The sequence below is a fragment of the Gopherus evgoodei genome, chromosome 9 (assembly GCF_007399415.2).
Source record: "Gopherus evgoodei ecotype Sinaloan lineage chromosome 9, rGopEvg1_v1.p, whole genome shotgun sequence".
NCBI classification, from domain to species: Eukaryota; Metazoa; Chordata; order Testudines; family Testudinidae; genus Gopherus; species Gopherus evgoodei.
In genome coordinates this window covers 36,759,746-36,780,650 of record NC_044330.1, presented here as the reverse complement: position 1 = coordinate 36,780,650, position 20,905 = coordinate 36,759,746, and the positions used below count along the sequence as shown (strand labels likewise).

The following is a 20,905-nucleotide window of genomic DNA, read 5'->3' as shown; positions in this document are numbered from 1 at the left end:
CTTCCCAACATGTTTGTAACTCCGAGGTTCTACTATACTTTTGTGTCCTGTTGGACATGATGCCCCAAAAAAATCGTACACATTACCGAAAGGTATTTTAGATAAGCAAATTAAACCCGTAGCGTTGACTCACAATGACAAGCTAATTAAATGGTATGTTAAGAGTTCTTTCTTCTACAGAAAAAAATCAGAGCAATTGCACTTCTGAATATTTTTGCATGGCCCGATGTACATGTAATACATGATTTATGATTGATCAGGGTGCAAAGCCAATGAGACATGTTGCTGGTTACTCAGTCACAAAGGCACCTTGAATGTTATAAAGGATTTTTAGTATCTCAGTTCGGATTAAAAAAACCGATAAGCCCTGAAAGCAGAACTTGGTGTGATGATAGAGATAAGGAGGCTTCCAGAAGCTGCAGCCAGGGTTGATTAGAACTGTGGAAAAAGGATTCACTTCATTCTAGAGAGAAGAAAGGAATAAAGATGACAGGGAAAAATTTCAAGTAACTAAAAGAAGATTTTGCTAACAGTGTAATATATAGTGTGTGTTATGGCTCTCCCTGAAAAAAAAAACAGCCCTGCGACCCTAGTAATAGCCTTCAGTCCATGTTAATCTTCCCTTTAAACTGACCAGTTGGGAGGAAAAAACACTGGTGTGCCACAATACTCTATTATGATAGTATAATTATAAGTGAGAGCGATGGGTCCTGCTCTCATTGAATGGCAAAACTCCCATGGACTTCAAGGGGAACAGGATCAGGCCCAGAGTTCCTAAGAGCAGTTAACTACATATTGCATCACATCCTGCAAATGGGGAAATGAACTTCGTAACTTTGTCACAGATATTGTCAGCTGATATTACCAAGCATTCCTTCACTTATGAAAGGGAAACAGTTAGATGGTACCATTGCTTCCTGTGGCTCTGATACAAAGCTTGTTAAAGTATTATTCCATTCAGTTCTGTTGGTTCTTGAATCAGGCCTTATAGAGTTACAGTCCATCTCTTTTCGGTCTTCTGGTGTGTTCCATATGAAACTTTTTATATGTTAGAAACTACATTCAACTGTTTTTTAAAAATGACATAGTAAAAATATCTTGTAATTACAGGGAGATTTTAGAGACTATAAGCCAAATTCAGAGGAGACAAACAGTGGGAGGAAGGAGTGTAAGCAGGAATCAGCTGCTGTTAACTAGTATACCTTGTACATTGATGGAGTAGGAAGGCAGGATTGCATCAGGAAGTGCAATTGCCAGGAGGGTGTACAAAGACGTAGGATAAAGCAGGGGACAGTAGAAAATCATGCTGAAAACTGCTAGTTTGCAGTGCTGTATGGGAAGATGGTCAGGTAGGGGTGTGTTTGTTTGGGTACCTGTGAGAACAGCGAACATGGCAGCCCTAGAGGGTGAGTAACCTTATTGGCATGGTACCTTAAAAAGCTGTGTTTGACAAATACCCAAAGAGAACTCCAAAATCACTGGTTAGTGTTGTCTCATCAGCGTTGAAATACCTTGCCACTGCCTAAATTAAATAAAAAGCCAAGCGAAAAGAAAGCAGTGGAGATATGAGGAGCCTTAGCTTAGCTGAGTTCCCAAGGAAGCCAATAGCCAAACTCTCACTGACATGAATGGTGTAGAATCAGGCCCTAAGTGGGGGTGATGGGAAAATCCCTCTGAGCTTCTCCAGTGAGAAGCAGGAGGAGAGGATGAAGGATAGTAGTTATATGATGTAGACAGACATCACTGGGATTTTTTTGTGTAAACTCTAGCACAACTCAATCCATACTCTAGAGTTATATTCCCATATTAGCATGGTATGTGACACTCTAGGTCAGGTGAAATGTATGTCAAGAAGGCTAGAGGCTGTCAGCCCACTGGGAGTCAGATCAGTTGTGGACTAGAGGGTATTATAGTCCTATGCTATCATTGTCTTAGAGTGCTGAGACTGATTTTCCTTAACTGTACCATAGCATTGGCAGCAACAGGCTTTCCCAAAGATCATTCAGGATTAAGAGGCAAGGAGCTTTGCATGACATCCACCCCTAAATGTGTGAGGAGGGGATAACCCCACCCAGTGCTCTTTGCAGACAAGGTCCCAAGAAAGAAGAACGCAGAGGAAAAGGGACAGACTACTGCATTAGCCCAATTATCCCATATGTTCATGGACTTGGGTGATGCTCTTGAGTAGGAAAAGATCCTAAACCCATTAACTGATTTCAGGTAGGTTCACATTTGCACTTGAACATTTCACAAAACCCTACCTATATTATTATGTGGTCTTTTTTACACAAGGTGAGACGAACAGGTCTAATGGCTAGAGCATAGGATGGAAAACTAGGAACTCTTAAATTCTAATCCAGCTCAGACATTGATTATTCATGTAATCTTGAGCACCTAAACCCTCTGCTTCACTTTCCTCATCTGTATATTGAGGGTAATAATGGTTGTTAATATATTTCAGAGAGGTGTTGTGATGACTAACTAGTCAGTGTGTGTCAAGCACTTTGAAGACTGAAAGTGCTGTATAAAGTGCTAAGCACTATTGTGATCTCACTGTATGAATAAAACAACAGGCAGAGAATATATATGAATTATCTAGTGCACCAGGGAACAGCAGTTAAAGAAGCAGGGGTTGGAATTGGGGATGGAAGGCCAGTGACCAGAATTCTCAAAGAGAAAGATCCAAAGCAAGAGCCATGTAAAGGAAAGCCCTAGCACTCAGCAAGGTAAACCAGATGTGCCCTTGATCATTTTATAATTATTAATGCAATAAAGAAAGATAGATGCTTGTGAGTAGCTGGGTAGTTCAAGGGATTCTGAATCTTTCACCACTAAGTTGCCATTTGAAATCCAGTCCAGATTGGAAGTAGTCAAAGCAACATGTGGTGTGTGGCCTACTGTTGACTATTAGTGGCTTCAGTTCCATGTCTACATCACAAAATGCATCACCATCATGCTGGTACCAGCTGGCAGTCTTACCAGAGAAGTCAAGCTTCCAATAGACAGAGGGTGCGGTTTTCAAAAGTGCCATGGAGCACAAATCCTTAGTGGCAGGTCAGTGGTATTGCTGGGAATAGAACTCATGTGTCCTGACCCCCTATCAAGTGCACTACCTCTTCCACCTCACTGCCTCTCAAAATTTTTCTCAAGTTCTTGGCCAAATTCTGCTAGTGTCAGTAGACTCACTGTAAATGAATGGGGCTCCTAGTATGTGTATAGCCAGCAAGATTCAGATTTAAAGGGAAAAAATAGATGAGGGGGATTTCAGTGTAATGATGCTCCCCAGCCTCATCTCACTCGTCCTCATTTTATGGGAATATAAAAACCCATGTCTCACATTTGTCTCAGGATAGTGAAGGATGAATGGCTTCACAATACCCATCTTATGTGTCATTTTTTTTTCAAATCATATTTTAAATTCAGATAAAACATCACCTCTAGATCATTACTGGGATTCTTATAGACACAGTTCAGTCAAAAAATTAATGTATGCAGTCTTGTTTGTGAACTAGGAAAGAATTTCAGATACCAGTTTAAAAAATAACAAATGCATCTATTGCCAATTTGTTGCTCCAAATGGATTTTGCAAACTGATTTTTGTTCATCTTGTTCTTGTGGTGTTAGATTAGGACTGTTACAGCAAAATTCCTTGTACTGAGTTGCATGATTATGGCAGTTCTGTTAGCACATATTAAGGAACAGAAACCATTGAGGAAAAAATCCTTTTGTAGTTCTGATGCCTGCATTTCATCCCTTTTGCAATGCAGAGCCTTGTTTCAGGCCTATTTTTGTGAACCTTGTACTTTGTCTGCAAACATGTAGCATCCTTCATGCTGCCAGTTAGCTGTTTGTTTTGTTTTGGTTTTTTTCTTCAGTTGGAAGACAGCAGTGTAGCTCCCATACTATTGTCTCCAATTTCTGGTTGGTGCATAGACCTTCTAAATTCTTGTCCATCCATGAATGGAGTTGGTGACAGGTATATTCAATGTAAGTGGCGTAAGAAGGTTTAAACTTTCCAGTAATGATCATAGTAGAATTCAAAAGCAGTGCCAGGGTTAGGAATAATAACTCAACCACAAGAAGCAATAAAGGTCATAGGACAGTTTTGTCTACAGGAGCCTCAACTTTCATTTAAAACTAGAATGGAAAAAGCACTAGAAAGTTACACAGTGCTGCAGGAAACAGTCTTGCCTGGAACTTTTAATGGCTCTTCTCTCAGCTCAGCCCAGTTAGCATGGTAAATAGCTAAGCAGATATAGTGGCTATGGTGCAAATAAGCAGTCTTCCTGCCATGAAGATGATGTCTACAACAGGTTACTAGTTGCTACAACAGGTTGAGTGACCTTCAGATAATTGCTTGTTTTCTTCTGCTTAAAGCTCCTATCATGAGTCATAAAATCATAGACTTTAAGGTCAGAAGGGACCATTATGATCTTCTAGTCTGACCCCCTGGTGTTTATTCCTCTGATATATTTATAGAGAGCAATCATATCTTTCCTCAGCCTTCTTTTGTTTAAGCTAAATAAGCCAAGCTCTTTGAGTCTCCTTTCATAAGGCAGGTTTTCCATTCCTCAGATCATCCTAGTAGCCCTTCTCTGTACCTGTTCCAGTTTGAATTCATCCTTCTTAAACATGGGAGACCAGAAATGTAAAGATATACACTTCATACTCCCCCAAAGGAAAATCAGATTTCTATGGACAAGAATTTTAAAATCAGTGCCTAAAGTTTTGAAACTGGTGCCTAAATCAGTATTTAGATATCTTGGGGTCTGTCTATACTGCAATCAGAGGTGTGACATGCAGCATATGTAGACATACCAGAGCTAGCTTTGATCTAGGTAACTCGAATAACAATGAAGCCAGAGTGGCAAAGGTGTCAGCACAAACTGTGCAGCCCCGAATGGGACCCTGGTGATGTACTTGAGCAGCTATCTTGTGCTGCCACAGCTTCACTACTTTGTTACTCAAGCTCGAGTATGTCTACATGTGCAGCAGTCATGCTCTGATTGCACCATAGAGAGGGGCTGTGGAGCACCATTTGAAGTGGTGGGGAGGGGTACTCCATACAGCACACTCACTGTGGCAAGGCTGACCATGCTGTGGATCCAGCGTGCTCATCCTGCTGCTGCTCTGGGCACTGCTCACCTCCACTCTCTACTTCCACCATAAAAGCAGGGCATGCTCTAGCTATAGTAGGTAGCTGCTTAGGGCAGCAGATTTCTGGGCAGCTGCCTCACAAGGCAGATTTGGCCCAGCTGTCCCATTGCAATGGACTCATGAGGCAGGTCACAATGCCTCTAACTCCCATATGGCCTGGCTGCCCCTCATCACGGTTGGCATATGAGGAGTTTTGCCTAGGGTGTCAGATTGTCTTGAGTGGCTTCTGATTAAAAAGTGGTCAGGCCATGGGCCACCAGTTATGTGGCCTATGAGTCTACACATCTTCTGCTTAAAGCTCCCATCATGTGGCCCTTATGGCTTTTCCCAAGAGTGCACAATGGAGAATTCATATATCTTAGAGTCCTGGGTGAGAGAATAATCCCAACCTCCCAATATCCCATGCAGGGGAAGAGTTTCCCTAAATAAACGATCTGGTTTCCAGAACTGCTGAGCATGCTACACTCTATGTAGAAAAGATAGGCTCTGGGGTTTACAGCTAAAGATAACAGACCTTCATGTTCTCATTCTTCGGTTGCATAATTTTTTTACCTACTCAGATCCACTCTACCCAGACTGAATGGATAGGGCTAATGAGCTGGAAGAACATTAGACTATCTGAACATTGTAGGGGTCCTTCCCAATCCAAAGATATTTGGGGAAAGATGTTTCCATGGAGTCTGTTCTCTTCCTAGGATGTTTGGTAAGAAAAGACAATGTACATTTCATCTGTAGTGTGGCTTTTCCTAGGGCTCATGGCCAAATTTTTCAAAACCAGTGTTAGGCTCCTGAGTGACCTCATTTTCAAAAGTGGCAGGCATCCTGTAGCTCCTCTTGAAATAAATTGGAACTCTTTGGAAAATCCAGTTACTTATTTAGGTGCCTAAATATTTACTTAGGAGTCTACCCTTTTGGTTCCTGTTCGTGAAAATCTTGCTCCATGTACTCTGCAATCCCATAGTGAACGAATTGGCTGCATAATCCACCTTTGACTTCAGAATGTCACAAATCAGGTTTTTACTGCATAATCTAGTCCAACTTAGTGGTGCTAATTTATTTACATAACTTTATTTGCACTGTAATATATGGAAGCTTTATGATGAATTATACATCATAGGGCCAGATTTTAAATCCTCTTCTCCATTCTAGTCCCAGAGTTATTTGCCCTTGCAAAGTTACAGCTGCAGAAATGGAGGTCTGGTTAAAGATGAGCTGAAAATATTTTCTCCAAAATGTATCTTTGAACTGTATTTGAAAACCAAAAGCCAAAAATTCCTCCCCATAACTGTCAACTCCAAATCTTACTATACCACCCCTGTTAATGGTACTAAGCAAAGGAGCAGAAATCCCTGATACATGATAAAAAAAACACCTGAAGAAGAGCTCTGTGTAGCTCCAAAGCTTGCCTTTTACCAACAGAAGTTGGTCCAATAAAATGTATTACCTCAGCCATCTTATCTCTCTACATCAGTGGCTCTCAAACAGGGGTAAGTTTAACCCCTGGGAGTACACCCAGGGGGTACTTCAACTCGTCTAGATATTTGCCTAGTTTTACAACAGGCTGCATAAAAAGCACTAGCGAAATCAATGCAAACTAAAATTTCATGCAGACAAATTATTTGTTTATATTGTTCTTTATACTATACACTGAAATGTAAGTACACTATCATACTACTTTAACTTGCTGGCAAGAATACTGTGTGAGACTATATCAAAAGCTTTGCCAAAGTCAAGGAATAACATGTCCATTGCTTGCCCCTCATCCACAGAGCCAGTTATCTCATCATAGAAGGCAATTAGGTTAGTCAGGCATGACTTGCCCTTGGTGAATCCATGCTGACTGTTCCTGATCACTTTCCTCTCCTCTAAGTGCTTCAGAATTGATTCCTTGAGGACCTGCTTCATGATTTTTCTAGGGACTGAGGTGAGGCTGACAGGCCTGTAGTTCCTCAGATCCTCCTTCTTCCCTTTTTTAAAGACAGGCATTACATTAGCCTTTTTCCAGTCATCCGGGACCTCTGCCACTCGCCATGGGTTTTCAAAGATAATGGTCAATGGCTCTGCAATCACATCCACTAACTCTTTTAGCACCCTCGGATGCAGCGTATCCGGCACCATGGACTTGTGCCTGCCCAGCTTTTCTAAATAGTCCTGAACCACTTCTTTCTCCACAGAGGGCTAGTCACCTCCTCCCATGCTGTGCTGCCCGGTGCAGCAGTCTGGGAGCTCACCTTGTTCATAAAGACAGAGGCAAAAAAAGCACTGAGTACTTTAGCTTTTTCCCCACATCCTCTGTCACTAGGTTGCCTCCCCCTTTCAGTAAGGGTCCCACACTTTCCTTGACCACCTTCTTGTTGCTAAAATACCTGAAGAAACCCTTCTTGTTACTCTTAAAATCTCTTGCTAGCTGCAACTCCAAGTGTGATTTGGCCTTCCTGATTTCACTCCTGCATGCCTGAGCAATATTTCTATACTCCTCCCTGGTCATTTGTCCAATCTTCCACTTCTTGTAAGCTTCTATTTTGTGTTTAAGATCAGCAAGGATTTCACTGTTAAGCCAAGCTGGTCGCCTGCCATATTTACTATTCTTTCTACACATCAGGATGGTTTGTTCCTGCAACCTCAGTAAGGAGTCTTTAAAATACAGCCGGCTCTCCTGGACTCCTTTCTCCCTCATGTTATTCTCCCAGGGGATCCTGCCCATCAGTTCCCTGAAAGAGTCAAAGTCTGCTTTTCTGAAGTCCACAGTCCGTATTCTGCTGCTCTCCTTTCTTCCTTGTGTCAGCATCCTGAACTCGACCATCTCATGGTCACTGCCTCCCAGGTTCCACTTTTGCTTCCCCTACTAATTCTTCCCTGTTTGTGAGCAGCAAGTCAAGAAGAGCTCTGCCCCTACTTGGTTCCTCTAGCACTTAAACCAGAAAATTGTCTCCTACACTTTCCAAAAACTTCCTGGATTGTCTGTATTGCTCTCCCAGCAGATATCAGGGTGATTGAAATCTCCCATGAGAACCAGGGCCTCTTATCTAGTAACTTCTGTTAGTTGCTGGAAGAAAGCCTCGTCCACCTTATCCCCCTGGTCTGGTGGTCTATAGCAGACTCCCACCACGACATCCCCCTTGTTGCTCATACTTCTAAACTTAATCCAGAGACTCTCAGGTTTTTCTGCAGTTTCATACGAGATCTCTGAGCAGTCATACTGCTTTCTTACATACAGTGCAACTCCCTCACCTTTTCTGCCCTGCCTGTCCTTCCTGAACAGTTTATATCCATCCATGACAGTACTCCAGTCATGTGAGTTATCCCACCAAGTCTCTGTTATTCCAATCACAGCATAATTCCTTGACTGTGCCAGGACTTCCAGATCTCCCTGCTTGTTTCCCAGGCTTCTTGCATTTGTGTATAGGCACTTAAGATAACTCGCTGATCATCCTTCTTTCTCAGTATGAGGCAGGAGCCCTCCCCTCTTGTGCTCTCCTGCTCATGATTCCTCCTGGTATCCCACTTCCCGCAGGGCTTTGGTCTCTTTCCCCTGGTGAAAGTAGTTTAAAGCCCTCCTCACTAGGTCAGCCAGCCTGCTGGGGAAGATGCTCTTCCCTCTCTTTGTTAGGTGTAGCCCATCTCTGCCTAGCGCTCCTCCTCTCTATATTCCAATTGTTTTATTTTGTAATTCTATGGTAACAATGAGAAAGTAAGCACTTGTTCAGTAATAGTGTGCTGTGACAGTTTTGTATTTTTATATCTGATTTTGTAAGTTTTAAAGTGAGGTGGAACGTGTGGGTACACAAGACAAATCAGACTCGTGAAAGGGGTACAGTAGTATGGAAAGGTTGAGAGTGACCGCTCTGTATAACAGTGAAGAAATTTAGGTACCTTTAAAATTGCAGGTGGACTGATGGCTCCATCTAGTGGCAGCTATAGAAGTTGCTGTGTCTTCTAGCTGTCTATTTTTGGGTGTGTATTTGGGTATGCTGTATACCAGTGTTTCTCAAACTGGGGTTGCTGCTTGTGTAGGGAAAGCCCCTGGAAGGCCGGGCCAGTTTGTTTGCCTGCCCCGTCCGCAGATCTGGCCGATTATGGCTCCCACTGGCCGCAGTTCGCTGCTCCAGGCCAATGGGAGCTGCTGGAAGAGGCGGCTAGTAAATCCCTCGGCCCGTGCCGCTTCTAGCAGCCCTCATTGGCCTGGAGCAGCGAACCGTAGCCAGTGGGAGCCACGATTGGCTGGATCTGCGGACAGAGCAGGTAAACAACTGGCCCGGCTTCGGCGACCCCAGTTTGAGAAACAGTGCTGTATATAGTAAAAGCTGCTTTATCTGGCCCTGTACGAACTGGAAAGCTCTACAAACCAGCAATTCTAATCTTCATAGAAAGTCTGGTTTATAGTCCAGTTGGCATGGGGCCAGTAGGCTTCCTACCTGGCTCCGTGTGGCTCCCTGGAAGCAGTGACATGTCCCTGCTGTTCTAGGTGGAGGAATGGCCACAATGAGTTCAGAGTGCAGGAGCTCTAGGTGGAGGAATGGCCACAATGAGTTCAGAGTGCAGGAGCGGATGCCGGGCAGAGGGTTGGGGCATGGGAGGAGTGCAGGGCATGAGCTCTGTGTGCATGAGGGGGCTTGGGGCAGGGGGTTGGTATCTGGAAGGGCTTTTGGGGTGCCAGATCCAGGCAGCGCTCACCTCGGGTGGCTCCCTGCAAGTGGCGACCTGTCCCTGCTGCTCCTAGACAGAGATGTGGCTCAGCATCTCTGCATGCTGCCTCTGCCCACAGGCATCACCCCTGCAGTTCCCGTTGGCCATGGTTCCCAGCAAATGGGAGCTGTGGAGCCAGTGCTCAGGGTGGGGTGGGGGCATCGTGCAGAGCCACTTGAGCACTCTGCCCCTAGTGCAACAAGGTATTTAAACATTGCCTAACTTTAAGCACATGAGTACTCTCATATTGCCTCAGCCATAAGTCTAGACCCTGTGCCTCAGTTTAACCATGTGTAAAATGGGTACAGTAATACTTACATGCTTCGGAAGGTTGTACTTATACTCTAATTAATGAATTTCTTCAGTGTGGTTTGATTTCCTTTAGAAGAGCAAATTATTGTTGTTGTTATAATTCTTTTTTAAAAGCAGCTAAACAAATATTTCTCTAATGAATTAAAATGTCTATGCTTTATTTGGGATCTGTGCTTTCAGAATTAATATATCCCCTATGCCCCCTGGAACATAAACAGTGCAGCAGTGCTTTTTTGTTTACATTTCTGTCAGGCCAAAGCTTCTATATTCCCACAGCAATACTGTACAAAAGTACCAGAGGAGTCAGTAAATAAACCACAGTTGTCAGACTTCTTAAGAGGGACTGATTTCCTGACTTTCACACTTAATGAATTCTGTTGTTGAAAAATGAACACAAATCAGTCAAGAACCACAAGGATCCATAACAGATCACACCAGCCCTATTAAACTTCCATGATATAAAAGAAATAGAGTAGTTAGAGGTAGATGGAGAACCTTCTGAACTGAGGTATTCTGTCATCCTGCTTGAATACGAGGGAAATGGTAACTGTAAAAACTGATGCTCCTAACGGAATTGATGTAGACTTCATAGTAAAAGCCATTTTGATAATTCAATATCATAAATCCAAGCTGGAGATGGTTCCTGAAGGATATCCGGAAGAAACTGACATCAGCATGTTGCTATCATGGTGCTACCAGGGTGAGGGGACTACAATAAAAGGGCCAGGTTCCTCCATCCTTACTCACGTTGAGTAGTATCTAACTCCTCAGCTAGCTACTTTGGACTGTGACCTCTCCCTTTTCTCAGGTTTTTGATCAATTACACACAAGTTGCACCAGTGAAGTCAAGCTTGTCCATAAACTTCAGAGGACTGGGGTATTTATTATTGTTACCCCTTTGGGTCAAGCAGTTAGGCAATGTTTGGGGCCTTCCGGGCTTGTTTCTGTTAGGAGAAATGGATGATACAAGTCCAGGGTATTCTTTGGTACAATCCTGTACACAAAGTTCAGTTGCTATGAACACAATAGGAACAAACAACAGCAGGAAGTTTCCTTGCTCACTAGTTTCAAGTCTGTTCTGCCAATCAGTCCTGTGCCCCAAAGAGTGCCCAGTCTCTTCATGGGTGGCAAGCTTGTAGAAATTTTGGTGGTGCCCAGAACCCTCCCCCCAACTCCGCCCCCCCAAACTCCACCCCCATCTACCTAAGGCTCTGGGAGGGGGCTTGGGGGGGAGGTCTGGGGCGCAGATCCTGGGCTGGGGATTAGAGTGCAGGAGAGGTGCAGGCTTTGGGATGGAGTTTGAGTGCTGGGTGCAGGCTCCGGGCTGGGGCAGGGGGTGGGTGTGCAGGAGGGGGTGAGGGATGCAGGCTTTGGGATGGAGTTTGGGTGCAGGTTCTGGGCTGGGGGTGGGGGCATAGGAAGGGGTGAGAGGTGCAGGCTCTGGGAGGGATTTTGGGGTTGGGAAGGGGTGTGTGGGAAGGGGGAAGGGTGCACCCTCTGGGAGGGAGTTTGGGGATAGGAGGGAGTGCGGGGTGAGGGCTCTGGGGCTGAGGATGAGGGATTCATGATGCAGGAGGGGGCTCAGGGCTGGGGATGAGGATTAGGGTGCGGGGGGATGAGGGATCTGGCTGGTGATGAGGGGTTCATGATGTAGGAGGGGGCTCAGGGCAGAGAGTTTGTGTGTGGGGTGAGGACTGTGGAGCTGAGTATGAGAGGTTCATGATGTGGGGGGGGCTCAGGGCTGGGGCAGAGGAATAGAGTGCGAGGGGATGAGGGTTCTGGCTGGGGCAGGGGATGGGGGGTTCATCATGCAGGAGGGGGCTCAGGGCTAGGGCAGAGGGTTGGGGTGTGGGTGAGGGCTGTGGGGCTGAGGATGAGGGGTTCATGCTGAGGGGGGTCTCAGGGCTGGGGCAGAGGATCAGGGTGCGAGGGGATGAGGGTTCTGGCTGGGACTGGGGATGAGATTCATGATGCAGGAGGGGGCTCAGGGCTAGGGCAGAGGGTTGGGGTGAGGGGTGTGGGGCTATGGATGAGGGGTTCATGCTGCGTGGGGGGACTCAGGGCTAGAGCTGAGGATTAGGGTGCAGGGAGATGAGAGATCTGGCTGGGGATGAGGGTTTGGGGCGTTGGAGAGGCTCAGGGCTAGAGCAGGGTAAGGGCAGAATGCCTTGCCATTAGTGGAGGGCAGGCACTAGGACCCTGGGGCAGCAGACAGCAGTTCTGCCGGTAGCACGAGCAGGCAGGGGAGAGGCGCATGCTGCTTTTTGTCAGGCAGGGACACAGCGCTGCGGGGGGCACGCAGGGGGAGGGGTGGCAGGCGGGGACTGGGACCTGCTCCAGGCAGGGATGCGGCTGGGGGGGAGACCTGCGGGGCCTGGGGCTCGATCCAGGCAGGGCCAGGGGAAAGACCCAGCTCCAAATATTGCTGGAGCCCGAGCACGGGAAATGTATATAACCCGCCGCCTATGTCTCTGATCCATTGCAGGGCCATGCATGCAACTGCTTCTGTTCAGGACCGGCACTAGTGTTTTTAGCACCCTAGGCAGACAGCCATTTCGCCACCCTGCGCGCTGGTCCCGCTGCTCCGGTGGACCTGCCGCAGTCGTGCCTGCTGAGAGGGTCCGCTGGTCCGCGGCTCTGGTGGAGCTGCCGCAGCCATGCCTGTGGGAGGTCCACCGGAGCCATGGGAGCAGCGGACCGTCCGCAGGAATGCCTCCGGCAGCTCCCTTGGAACCGCGGGACCAGGGGACCCTCCGCAGGCACGACTGCGGCAGGTCCGCCAGAGCCACCTTCCACCCCCCCGGCAAAATGCTGCCCCCCAATAATCCTGGCGCCCTAGGTGATTGCCTAGGCCCCTAAATGGAAATGCCAGCCCTGCTTTTGTTGAGTCTGCTTGTTTTCTTTGACATACGGACAGCTACCAGACAAACCCAAAGTCCCTGTGTCTGCAAACAGGGAACTGCTCAACCCTCACAGCTTAGCTTCTGATCAGGATTTGCCATGCACCTATTGCCTTTAGCAGTGGCTTCTGTTGTTTCCAGCTATCTCAGTCCATAAAGAGTCTTAATTTGCTCCTTGCATTTAGCCTAAATTTAAAGAAGCATGATTAGTGCAGCCATCAGCTTTAATCAGATCTGTGGCTGTCTAGATCAAAGATCACTTAATGCAACCATTAACACCTTCCAACATAACGTTATTTATTATTTGTATTACCTTAGTGCCTGGGATCCTCGCTCGTGGGCCAAGACCCCATTCTGCTAGGAGCTGTACAAACACAGGCCCAAAGACCTCACAATCTAAGTACAAGACAAGAGACAGGAGGTGGATACTGAGGGAATTTGATGGGTAAGGATTGCAAGATGTGGTCCACAGGCCCTGCGAAAGCTTTGATGCATTATACATCCTGCCCTAAAACAATACATGCAAAAAAATTCAGAGGGCAGGCTAACCCACCATCTTGTCCACTTTTTTCAATTTTATTTTATACTCTGCTAACGCAATCACATGCAAATATTTTATAGTTTTGTTAGTTCTAAGTATCTGAACATGCAAACCCACAATTACTGTGCTCTAAGCATGTTGTTATGTATTTTGGGTCATTCCTTAACTGTCGTTGTTGTGCTCTGTGTTCAGAGACCTCTTCAATATTTATGGAGAAGAGAACCAACAATATAGATTAATTCTGAGTTTCTTTGGGTTGGCAGGAGATTCTTTTTGTACGTAATTGAGACTAATACAGCTGACTGTACAATCACTGGGGACTACTACAGTAAGAAATTCTTCAGGATGTATGGATTTTGCCTCAAGCTCTGTGTCTGGGGTGGTTTAGGGAATGCATTGAAAGGCTAGCTCCCTTTCCTGCTTCCCCTTTGCTCCAGGGATGTTAATAATTTGCTGCTGCTCAATACCCCCATGCGGCTGTGCTGGCTGATGCACTGGGAAGTCTTGGCTATGCCCATTTTCCTCTGCTGACCCCTCCTTGGCCCACCTGCTCCACAGTCAGAACTGTGGGGATTAGAAGGAGGAAGACGGTCCAGTGATGAGGGCAGTAGTGTAATACTTAAGACCTGGGTCCAAGTCCTGGCGCTGCCACAGATTTTTTTGTGTGACCTTGGGCCTCTCTGTGCCTCAGTTCCCCATATTTACAATGGGAATAATAGCACTGCCCCATCTCACAGGGGTTTTGTGAGGTTCTCAGGAACTGCTGGGGGAGGGGGCGGGGGCATACAAGTGCCTAGGATAGATAGATAGATAAATGACACACAGCACCCACATACTCCTGTGTACTTGGATGCAAGGATTACCAAAAGCATTTCTTAGTCCCTCTCATACTCCTAAGCAGCTCAGGTAAAAATGTAACTCAAAATAACCCAGAGACAAGGGGAGATTTTGATGGCTCTCTTTCAGAGGTGCCTGCAGCAACTGTGAATTTAAGTCAGTGTCAAAACTCCTATCGAGTATTGTTTGGTCCTTAGCAACCAGGGATTTCTCAATTAATTTGTCTAGCCTCAGAATTCATGTGAAGTATTCAGTGTGGGTGGGTTAAGTAGCAGACGGCTGCATCTTCAGACAGTTTGCTCAGTGCAGTGTCATGAGAACATTCCACTCTGCAGTGCTGCTTCCAACAGGCAATGCCATGGTATTTTAACTTCTTGTACTTTAACTGCCAGCTCAACTGAAATTGAGACAAAAAAGGGATAAAAGCCATTTTAACTCAATCTTGGGAGGGGGAACCGATTATCATTAGTTTGTTTGCTGTAGCACTTAGGAGCTCCAGTCATAGACCAAGACCCTATTGTGCCAGAAGCTGTAGAAACACAGTCCTTGCCCCAAAAGGCTAGAGCCCCATTTGAAAGCCATGTTGTTCTGAGTGAGTCCTTGCCAGGTTCTCCTGGAAGGGACACAGAGCAAAGGGGTGCATGTGATGCAAACGGCCTTGCCATTTGAGCTGCATTTGCAAGCCAGCAGTGGTTCTTTCGAGCTGTTTTTGCCTGGCAATGCTTTTGGGAGGCTGCCACTTGTGCTGTATTCAGGGTAGTGAGCCTAAGCCTCTTCTCACTGACACTGGAACAAGTCGCAAATAACCCCATTGAAGCCAGTGGAGTGAGCCTGGTATGGAATCCTGTCAGTGAGAGAAGAGTCCAGCTCAGTGATCCACTGAATCAGCCAGTTCGGAGGGAATCCAAGCCAATGTGTGCAGGATTTCCAGCCTAAACTTCACCTGCAAGATCTAACTGCTGGAAAACTGGGTTTGTTCAGTGCTGGACTCTTAATGGACAAGACTGTAGTCCTGTGCAAACCAGTTTTGACCTAAAAATTTGGTGAATTTGTTAATGAAGTTTGTAGCGATTACGTTCTCTACAATGAAGCATGGTTGACACCAGAGGTAGCTAGAACAGCTGCAAATTTTAAATGGCAGTTTTTCTTTGATCACCTTTAATAGGCAATTGGAGGGAGGGGAAGGGAGGACAGGGCAGGATATCTGAGAAAAGACCATAGTACAACTGTGCCTCACATTGAATGGCTGTATGCAAGAGCTAGTGCAATACTACAAGAGGAATGGCTTGGGAAGGTTGTAACTCAACCTTTTGAACAGTAGGCGAGTTCGTATCTAATTACTGATGGAGTTGGTGGAAGCCCTGCAGGTCTTAGAACATTCATAGTCATGTCTGAGCTGCTCGGAAAGGCGGGAACTCCAGGAGCAGGCTGGTTAGGTTGCGATTCTGTCCTGCAAGCACAAGTCATATCAAAAGAACTCTGCTTCCAAATATGCTCTCTTCTCCTCCTGGATGTTTGAGACGCCGTCTGAACACTTGCTCTATCCCTTCTCCCCTTCACCGCATGCTTTCACCTGTGCATCTCTCTCCCTACTCAGAAACTGAGAAACAACCTGAACTCCTTCTCTCCCCTCCCACCCAGACCCCACCCACTGAAGTGGAGACTTCTGTACTTAGGTTCTGAGGAGACATATTCATGCTGGGTTTGCTGGGAGGCTGCTGCTGGTTTCTGGGCTGATGATCTGCAGGGGGTGGGCCTTCCTGAGCTGCCCGATAGAGCTCCCGGAGATCTATGAGACAAAGGGCCAGAAGAGAGTCACAGCTCTGGTTTGGGGGAAGAGGGTGCCGGGGAGTGCTACATAGGACAGGGATGGGGACATAGGGAGAGCTGCTGGTGGTACATTGGAGAACTATGGCAGCATAGGGGGAGGTGCTGGTGGTACATGGGAGAAGGATGGGGGCACAGGGGGATATGCTGGCGGTATACAGGTGAAGGAGATGGGCCTGTGTATGCTCAAAAGTAGAGATCAACCAGGGCCACAGGATTCAGATTTTAAGGCATTCTCAAAATTTTGGGAGTGTGTGGATTTGGGATTCCAGTCTGATCGAATGTAGACAGACCCTAATAACAGCATTCAGACCCAAGTCCGCACATCAGCGGTCTCCGCTCAAAATGTGAGCAATGGCTTGGGCCCATTCCTAATCAAAGGTTCACAAATCTGGGATGAGCTCTGAGTTTCTAATGAAACCTTGGGATCCATAGCCTGAGTTGTGCAGAGCTCTAGAGTTGTGCAGTGTTCTCTGTATCTAGGTTGTTTTTCTTTGTTCTCATCACAAGAGGGAGCAATTGGACTATTTTATTTTATTTTTTTTCCCAAAGACAACTGTTTTGCACACACTAAGGAAAAATTCTACTGTGGGCAATCCAACTAAATATGCTGCGCACAATAAGAAAAAATGTACTGCCTTAGTAAAGGCACCACATTGCATTATGCTGAGTTTCAGCTTGAAATATGGCCTTATGTATCAGAGAATTAGTCCAAAATGATCCAAATCGTTACAAAACACAACACCCCTCCAATGTAAACATAATGGATTTATTAAAATATTGAAATAGATGCAATCACTGAATCTCTCCAGAGTCCAGCATCCTTCCCCTCATGGGCTGAAGTCATTGTCAAAAGTGTAGAAGTCATCTCCTGCTGGCACACAGCCCTGCTGTTGCTGTCCCAGTATTTTTCCTTCAGTGTTCTATGGTTATGGGCAGAAGCAGGTGGCTGCATCACTGTGTTTTACATTATTAGGACTCTGGTTAAAAGCTTGACATCATGTGTTCTGTGAGGCCCTTACTGTTATTGATGTGAATGTGAGTCTTGCCACTGTTTTCAATAGATGCAAAATCAGACCACAGGCCTATGGAAGCTCTGGGTGTACCATACTGACTAAGTAGGTTCCAGGGCCACTAATGCAAAGTGTATAGATTATGGGTCTATTTATGCCATCTCAGGCATAAACCTGGTGTAACAGAGTGGAGAGGCAGGCCTATATCAGACGATAATCTTTGAATTATGAGTGAGCGGTTTACTGTCTATAGAGACAAAGGGACATGTTTTCAAAGCTGGCCTTACCCTTGCTTGCACAAATAGAGTGTTTTCACATTCAACTACCTGATTTCCCTGTGCATATTTTATTATTTGTGTGTGGAAATGACTGAATCACATTGAGATGCCTTTGAAAATATGGCCCAAAGTCTCTGGGACAGGTTTGGGAACAGGTGATGCCTGTAGAAGGGGAGAACTGACCATCCAAGCAGGCTTTAGGAAGATTTTTCTCTAGGAAAGGGAATCAGTTAAGGGAACAGAAAGATATAATCTTGAGCTCCTCAATCCTTTTGCCTAGCATCCCTCAGTGACCATGTGAGGCACCTCCCCTTTCGCTCCACCCTCCTCAAGGCTCAACATGGCGACTGGCCAGTCAAGAAAAATGGATATTTGGGAATTAATATGTGGTGGGGGGGGGGTTGCTCTATTCTGTTAAGATTCTCACTTGTGTTTCTCAGCTGAGGTTTGAAAACTTAAAAGCAAGCACTGCCATGCTACCTTCAGGATGAATGTTCCCTAGGAATAGAGCTGCTTAAAACTTTTCAAATGTAACAATGTTTTGACAAAGAAAGGGACACATTTTCACAGTGTTTTTTTGATGAAAAATGTGTCCCTGCTTTCGACCAGCTCTACTAGTTGTGTGATGAAGCCTGGGGATAAGCCATTGTATTTTCACAAGGGGAGGGGCAGGTCTTTCAGTGATCTCCTGGAGGTGGTTGCTGTAGCATTACCCAATTGTGGGATTTCATTGATTGTCACAGACTATGAGGGTTAAGGCAGCTTGTATTTCTCTTTGATAGGGACAGGGATGTGTTTTGCAATACATGGGAGATCTATACCAAGGGCTTTCCAGCTCTCAGGCTGTGTTTATTATGTAGGGTTTTTGTGCATGCTACATACCAGTGGCTGGATTTTCAGTTGATTGTCAGAAAATCACAGTGTATAAAGGATCACATTGTAGCTTGAGTAGGAGGAGGCCCCAGTGCAGAGGGCCAGCATAAAACCTCTGTATCACAGAAGTCCCCTTTAATCACCAAAGCAAACTGGAAGGCTGGTCCAGTGGTCAGGGTGCTAACCTAAGACCAGGGAGGCCTGGGTTTAAGTCCTGCCTTTACCACAGATTCCATGTGTGGCCTTGGGCAAGTCATTTAGCCTCTCAGTTCCCAATCTGTAGATAATAGCACTGCCCTACCTCATTGGCTGTTGTGGGCATAACTACCTGAAAGATTGTGAGGTGCTCAGAGACTGAGGTGCTTATGGCCCAGGTTACTGCAGAGAGATAGCTATAAGTCTGATTAGGGTCCTTTGCAAAGGGGGGAATTGAAGCTCTGGAAGAGATTATGCTTCATAGAGGCACAATTCCTCTCTGAACAGCCCAGTGTCCAGGGAGCCTTTTAAAAGAATGGAGCCTGCTCCCCTTGTATGGTCAGCTTGCTCTTTGAGCTCTTCCGCATAGTGTGGGCCCAGTCTGTTGGTGCATTGGGACTGTTTTATGGTGCTCCAGCTGTGCAAAGCAGCCTCAGAACTGCTGGATGCACTTGAGGGAAGATCTTCTACACAGGGAATCTTTTAGATAGTGTAATATGTCCCTAGCACCTGATGTGCCACCCTGTCATGGGTAAGTAAGTAGTGTGACCAGAAGAAAGAGGGTAAGGCCAAGGTATTCTTTCCAGATTGCCATCAAAGACCCTTGGGGCCAATAAAAGCCAACACAAATCAGAATAGCTTGAGGGACCAGTTGAGTACAAGGCATTTCCGGGATTAGGGAAGCCCAGAGGTGATTTAAAGCCACCTTTGCACACCCTACAACCTCTGCTCCACCTCTGAGTGCTTCTCAGCTCAGGATCTGGCCCTTCAGATGCACAATGTATCTTGGATGATAGAAAGATCTGTGATTCACTTTTATTCATTCACATAACTGTGTTTATGATTATTTAGTCACCTTGTTAATTTAATGGACATAAAAGCAAACGTGAGAATAAAGAACCTCACCAATAGAAGACATCCAGATTGCTGAGATTGGGGTAAGCAGCCTCAATTTTTTATTGTTTCATTAGGTGATATTGTTAGGCTAAACCTCTTGAGGTTTGTGAAATGTATTTATGAGATCACTTTCCTGTCCTGCCATACAGAGAAATTAAAATTTAACTAGAGGTATTTCATCAACTATTTAACTGCTCTTGGAGCTTTGTATGTGGTTCTGTTAAAAATGGAAGTAACTTACATTCAAAATTTCATTTCATTATGCAGTAATTTATGCTAATGAGAGAGTAAAATAATATGTTATGCCTAAACATCAGTAAATTAGCTATAATTGAATTTTATCTTGCAAAACTCCTTGCTCCTTTAGGGAATATCTCTTTAAGGCACCCTCTTATAATTTACTTACTCTCTTAAAAACCCCGTAAATTAATTTCAAAACTTGTTCTGAGACTTTTGAATGCAACCAATTAGTTTTTTAATCATGTTAACAAAAGAAGTAGTGCCAGGACAATAACCATTGTGGTGTTTATTTTAAATGGCGTTACGATCACTATTGAAGACATTGTGCCTTGGTTTTAAATAAAAAACAAAACAAAAAGCATGCAATTTCCTTTTTTCCTTTCTGTATTTATGTTCAACTCAGGGCAAGAATTTTATAGTATTCATAAAGAAAACAAATAGAAATTAGAAACAACGGCATGAAAAGAGAATTCATGAAAGCATGGATTTATATATATCAGCACCCTCTGTAAAGGACATGAAGATCCTGTATTCTAGACAAAACCACCTTATTTGTCTGATCATGCACATTTCAGCTATCCCCATGCACTCTGTTGTCTTGCCTTTTTGTATATGAACTGAATATTCTGTACCATGTTTTTCTGTTCTAATTGTGTGATGCATAAAATGCCACAGGACAGGAATTTACATCATAAATCACTCAGATTTGCTCTCATGGTTGTCATGATTTCATCAGAATCCCTCAATGTTTGTATAGTCTTATACAGTACAGTATATTGCACTTACTGTAGTTGTATAATCTCTCGTCTGTATACTGTATGCACATAAATATGTATATTCACCCATGTATGTATGTATAGTATGTTTATATATCTATGTATATGTATGTGTGTTTGTTCATAGTCTTTCATTAGAAATATATGGCTATTCATATACATTAAGTGTATGCTGATTGCAAAGAAGTATGAATGCCAGCACCCACTTTTGATAACTTACTTTTACCCTCATTTTGTCTTGTCGAACTATGAAAATAAAAATGTCATGTATTTTAAATGAGAACTTTAAAAATGATTATTTTTCTATTGCTTTACATGTTACTGTTCTTTAAAAGGTATTTTATTGAACCTAAGTTTGTAATGCTGACTCCCT

The 20,905-nt window shown here is 44.9% G+C and overlaps 1 protein-coding gene across 2 annotated transcripts in view; it reads left to right on the top strand.

The window, feature by feature from the left end:
• Positions 1-20,905, top strand: part of NYAP2 (neuronal tyrosine-phosphorylated phosphoinositide-3-kinase adaptor 2) — a 196,737-nt gene that overhangs the window by 153,654 nt on the left and 22,178 nt on the right. Inside the window, exon 7 of one of the 2 annotated variants that reach the window (XM_030576306.1) lies at positions 13,374-13,500. The exons of the other annotated variant lie outside the window; for it this stretch is intronic. Within the exon in view, the coding sequence (XP_030432166.1) occupies positions 13,374-13,487 (114 nt within the window). The 3' untranslated portion in view covers positions 13,488-13,500. The remainder of the gene's footprint in view (positions 1-13,373; positions 13,501-20,905) is intronic. 2 annotated transcript variants of the gene reach the window in all.